Source organism: Mustelus asterias, chromosome 17 (genome assembly GCF_964213995.1).
Source record: "Mustelus asterias chromosome 17, sMusAst1.hap1.1, whole genome shotgun sequence".
In the NCBI taxonomy this organism is placed as follows: Eukaryota; Metazoa; Chordata; class Chondrichthyes; order Carcharhiniformes; family Triakidae; genus Mustelus; species Mustelus asterias.
In genome coordinates this window covers 3,371,141-3,377,140 of record NC_135817.1, presented here as the reverse complement: position 1 = coordinate 3,377,140, position 6,000 = coordinate 3,371,141, and the positions used below count along the sequence as shown (strand labels likewise).

Sequence of the window (6,000 nt, the reverse complement as noted above, 5' to 3'; positions counted from 1 at the left end):
CACTAAGGGCAATTTTTAGCATGGCCAATCCACCTAACCCGCACATCTTTGGACTGTGGGAGGAAACCGGAGCACCCGGAGGAAACCCACACAGACAACGTGCAAACTCCACACAGACAGTGACCCAAGCCGGGAATCGAACCCGGGACCCTGGAGCTGTGAAGCAGCAGTGCTAACCACTGTGCCACCGTGCTAATCTTGAGCCTCTGCTCAATACTGTGTTGTAACTGTCCAGAAAGTGACTGAAATAGGTTAATGTGTTGGGGGAAATAAACAGGTTTATACTGCAGAAGGTGTGGAAACGATAGTGATTTGTAAACTCTGCATTCTTCATGTCCATTGAAACATAGATCAAAGGCAGTCCATTTCTGGTACCCCACATCTGGAATCAGACGTACTCTGTTTTGTACCACGAGGTTCCCTTCACCACTGTCGGCCTCAGCTGGATGTTGCCCTTGGATTTTCGGAAGCAGCACTGTGCAGTGATTAGCAGGAGACCCCCGAGAAGGAGGAGGAAGCCCCCCACCCAGCCGACAAACAGAGCTGGGCCGAACTCCCACCGCGGGACAAAACTGGGGAGGGCCGCGTTCCAGAAGTTGACCACTGTCACATGGGCCATGTAGGTCACGGGGGCGAAGGTGGTGACTCCTGCCAGCAGGCAGAAGACTCCCCCGCCGACCGCCAGCCTCCCTTTGGTGGTGCCACTGTCACTGACGCAGGTGAAGGAGGCCGCCCCGGAGAGGGAGAAGATCAGGCCCAGCAGGCCCAGCACAATGGAGACGCACATGAGGATTCGGGTCAGCTGAATGTCCTCGGGCAGGCCAAGGAGGCTATCGTAGCCCTTACACTGGACTGGGCCATCGTCCTGAGCAACACACGTCTCCCAGATCCCGATGGAGAATGTCTCCGTCTGCACCAAGTCGGAGTTCAGGATCAGCCATTGTTGTAGCATCGTCGCTAGCACGGAGCACACCCACCCCAGAAGCGAGACAGACAAGGCCACACGTTGGTAGATGCACAGTCCTGACCTCACCCTGCTGATGCCCTGTATTCCTGGAGGTGTGTCAATATCCTCGGCAGCTCCTGAGAGCCTGCTCTCTGTGACACATGGTTCAATAAGTGCGCGTGTCGCACCTTTCCTACTCTGCTCCGAAACAGCAACCAGAGCAAATTGATTGAAGTCGCTGGAGTCTCTTGACATCTGCTCTTGTTTCCTTTGACTGCACTTGGACGGGACGCTCTGATCGGAAGCACTCGAAGCTGAAAGCCTGGAATGAAGAAAAGATGTTGGTTTTCAAATGTTTGCTTTATTAAGGTCTATTTGTTAGTCACAAGTAAGGCTTACATTAACACTGCAATGAAGTCACTGTGAAATTCCCCTAGTCGCCACACTCCGGTGCCTGTTCGGGTCAATCCACCTAACCAGCACGTCTTTCAGACTGTGGGAGGAAACCGGAGCGCCCGGAGGAAACCCACGCAGGCACGGGGAGAACGTGCAAACTCTACACAGTGACCCAAGCCGGGAATCGAACCCGGGTCCCTGGCACTGTGAGGCAGCAGTGCCAACCACTGTGCCGCCCAGACGCTAAGGGGCAATTTAGCATGGTCAATCTGCCTAAGCCACATACCTTTGGACTGTGGGAGGAAACCGGAGCACCCGGCGGAAACCCACGCAGACACGGGGAGAACGTGCAAACCCCGCACAGACCCAAGCTGGGAATCGAACCCGGGTCCCTGGCGCTGTGAGGCAGCAGTGCTAACCGCTGTGCCACCGTGCCGCTTGAAGTAACTGCCTAAGATTAATGAGTGGCACTAGTTTTGTGCAGTTGTGAAATTTTCCAATATTGGGAACTGCAAGGGAAAATTCTAATTGGCTTATAAGAATGCAGTATTGTGCAGTTCTCCTGCTCTGTGAGGCTGTCCTATTGGTCTGTCAGAGAATTGCACTGACGCCAGCTTCTAGCCGATGTAAGGTGTGAAAATGTAAAGCTCTTCAACCTTAGGAAGTATATTTTTCTGGGCTCCCTTGATGAGGTTGCCCAATATGGAATTCATCAACATTGCATGCACAGAGATCCTCGGACCAGTCAGATAGACAGAATGGAAACACTGCTTTGGCCTAAGTATCCCTGGGGCACAGAGTGAATAATTTCCTGCCATTACAACTGCGATCATTGCCTGAAGGGTACAGTATCAAAGTAGTTACACAGCCACACAAGTCATCCAGGGTGGGTCAGTCCTAAATGAGAATTTGAGTTCAGTTTGGCATTGGTCAAAATGACCCTGAGAAAAAAGTTTATTTATCAGTCACAAGTAAGGCTTACATTAACACTGCAATGAAGTTACTGTGAAATCCTCCTAGTCGCCGCACTCCGGTGCCTGTTCAGGTCAATGCACCCTAACCAGCACGTCTTTCAGACTGTTGCTGGACTGGGGTTGCCTTTACACCCTCTTTGCAGCTTAATACATCTCATTTCGGAGCCAGGAAGCCTTAGCTTTGAGCCTCACTCCAGCCCCTAGCCCAGGCTGAACTTCAGCGCAGTACTGAGGGAGTTCTGCAGCGTCAGAGCTGCTGTCTTTGGAATTAGCTGTTGTATCAAGGCCCCATCAGCCCTCTCAAGCAGACATAAAAAATCCTGTAGCACTATTTAAACAAGAGCTGTGGTCTGCTGTCTAATATTTATATTATCATTCATGGGGATGGACACACAATCCAAAAGAGATGATCATAGAATCTTTACAGTGCAAAAAGGGGCCATTCGGCCCATCGAGCCTGCACTGACAACAATCCCACCCAGGCCCGATCCCCGTAACTCCAAGTATTTACCCCACTAATCCCCTGACACTAAGGGTCAATTTAACCTGGCCAATCAACCTAACCAGCACGTCTTTCAGAGAAACCACAGGTTTGGTGTATGTGCATGGTTGAGGAGCCAATGGTGTGAAGATTGGGTTATGACTGAATGCCTCTAAGTCAGAGTCCCGCCGATGTCTACACATTAAAAGTGCCCCATTGGCTACAAAGCACTCTGCGGCATCCTGAGGTCAGGTAGGGAGCTATATAAATGCAAACTTTTTCTTAATCTGCAGCCATTCTGATCAGTAAAAGGAAAGAAGTTGAAAAGATGGCTGCCTCGAAAGAGGATGAGAACCTTATTGGAAGCCATTTTAATTGGATAGCAGATTGACGGGGGCGACCAAGAAATAATTATAGAAACATAGAAACTAGAAGCAGGAGTAGGCCATTCGGCCCTTCGAGCCTGCTCCATCGCCATTCATCTTGATCTTGGCTGATCATTGAATTCAATATCCTGATTCCCCCCTTTCCCCTCCATATCCCTTGATCCTTTTAGCCCCAAGAGCTATATCTAATTTCTTCTTGAAATCACACAACATTTTGGCCTCAACTACATTCTGTGGTAATGAATTCCACACATTCACCACCCTCTGGGTGAAGAAATTTCTCCTCACCGCCAATTAATATAATCCTAACCGACTTAGTCTCTCCTCATGTGACAGACCTGCCATCCCAGGAATCAGTCTGGTAAACCTTTGCTGTACCCCCTCTATAGCAAGGACATCCTTCCTCAGATAAGGACACCAAAACTACACACAATACTCCAGGTGTGGCCTGACCACAATTGCAGCAAAGCATCCTGATCCCTACACTCAAATCCTCTCGCTACAAAGGCCAACATACCATTTGCCTTCTTTACTGCCTGCTGTACCTGCGCCCTTACTTTCAGTGACTGATGCACGTGGACTCCAAGGTCTCGTTGATTATCCACCCTCTCAATTTACACCCATTCAAGTAATAATCTGTCTTCCTATTATTGCTACCAAAGTGAATAACCTCACATTTATCCACATTATACAGCATCTGCCATGCAGATGCCCACACACTCAGCCTGTCCAAATCATGCTGAAGCATCTCTGCATCCTCCTCACAGCTCACCCTCCCACCCAACTTTGTATCATCTGTAAGTTTGGAGATAATACATTCAGTTCCCTCTTCCAAATCATTAATATATAACGTGAACAATTGGGGTCCCAGCACAGATCCCTGTGGGACCCCACTAGTCACTGACTGCCAATCAGAAAAAGACCCATTTATGCCAACTCTTTGCTTCCTATCTGCTAACCAGCTTTCTATCCATCTCAAGACATTACCTTAGTGAAGGTTGATTTTTAAAAAAATTGATGTTAGCCAGTGGACTAGCAGCAGGACTCAAACATCTCGAGGAGGAACATCTTTATTAAGCTGCAAGCATTCGGACAAACTGTCAGAACATTAGACTGTCCTAGCAGCAAGGGACTATGGTGTATGAGGGATAATGGATAAAACGCCTTCATTCAGGTTGTGAAGATGAATTTAACATGGTAGAAGGGGGAATGGATTCAGTGTGTATACATCACAAAGAAAATATTCCAGGCAGAATTTCTTTCTGTCCTTTTTGTAATGTTCGAAAGTTCCCTCGAGTTCCTTCACATTTTTTGAGTTTCCTCGCGAACCACCCACTGACCTCATTTGCATCTGAAAGTCAATGGTGGAGCAGCTGTGAGTTTCCTGGGCTTTGTGCCACCGTTGCATTCTGGGTAATGTCCTGTTGCTATGGTGGATCGACAGTGAAGGAGCGCCGAGGCCGAGAATGGGGTGAGCGTCAGTTCTTGGGGATTAAGGAGAGGGTTGGGTGGTGGTGTGGACTTTGGTCAGTAACATGGGGCTGGTAAGATGTTGCCAACTTAATTTTGCACCCTAGCTTTGTGTTGTTAACAAGCCTGGGCTGAGTACATTGCATTGGAAAATGATTGAGGCCCCAGCACTGATACTTAAGCATCCCAAGAGTCTTTCAACCTGAGAATGTCCCACTTATTCTCTTTTCTGTCCATTATCCTGCTAATATATAACCGTCAGAACAATTAACCTTTATCTTGTGTAACAACTTTTTATGTGGCAATTCATCAAGTGTCCTGGGGATAAGTTGGCTTTTGGTCCTATTAATTTCTTTTATTATTAATTTACTTTTATTAATTACTTTAAATTATTCACTCTCATTGGACCCCTAGTTCCTCACTACTATCTAATTTTCTAGAGACGAATGAAAAATATTTATGTAACGATCTCTATCATTCCCTCAATCCCATTCTAATATATTCTGCCTCGATCAATGTTTACTTTTGCTACCCTCTTCCTTCTCTGCAACCTCCTCACAGCTCATCCTCCCACCCAACTTTGTATCATCTGTAAGTTTGGAGATAATACATTATAGAACTTATAGAAACGTTTCCAATCTGTTTTTTATAGTTTGTGAGTTTATTGCACAACATCGTGGGCCGAAGGGCCTGTTCTGTGCTGTACAGTTCTATGTTCTATGTTCTATGTTCTCATGTTCTATTGTTTCCTTCTTTATCAGTTTTTTGGGGTCATCTTGTGATGGTTTCTAAATCAGGTTAAAGATCAACAGGTTCATTTGGAATCATGAGCTTTTAGAGTCCCTTCATCTGAAGGAGCAGCGCTCCGAAAGCTCGTGATTCCAAATAGATCTGTTGGACTTTAACCTGATGTTGTGAGGCTTCTTACTGTGCCCACCCCAGTCCAACGCCGGCACCTCCACATCACTGTTTCTAAATCCTCAGGCTTGTATTGCTGTTCAGAGCATTGTTATCAGACTCTTCCTTTAATCTATTATAGACATAGCTTCTTTAATTATCCATGAATTTTTCATGGAGGTTTTCTTTCTCAGTGGAATGTATACTCGTTGAGAATGATAAAATACTTCTTTAAATTTTCACCATTGCCTATCAACCCTCGCAGCTTTTAATCATTTTTTCAACCTACCTTAGCCTACACACCCCTTATATCTCTATCCTTGGCTTGATTTAAGTTTAATATTCCTGGCCTATATGAGTTCCTGATCAATGGCAAACTCCAGGATGTTGATAATGGTGGAGTCTTCATTAGTGGGAGAGTCTCAAACAAGGGGACATAGCTACAAGATA

The 6,000-nt window shown here is 46.6% G+C and overlaps 1 protein-coding gene across 2 annotated transcripts in view; it reads right to left on the bottom strand.

Annotated features, from left to right (window-relative positions):
• Positions 1 to 210: 210 nt before the first annotated feature.
• LOC144506288 (claudin-24-like) overlaps positions 211 to 6,000 on the bottom strand; it is a 79,492-nt gene continuing 73,702 nt past the window's right edge. For both annotated transcript variants that reach the window (XM_078232174.1, XM_078232176.1), the window contains exon 2: positions 211 to 1,268. In XM_078232174.1, the coding sequence (XP_078088300.1) occupies positions 389 to 1,268 (880 nt within the window). In that variant the 3' untranslated portion in view covers positions 211 to 388. The remainder of the gene's footprint in view (positions 1,269 to 6,000) is intronic.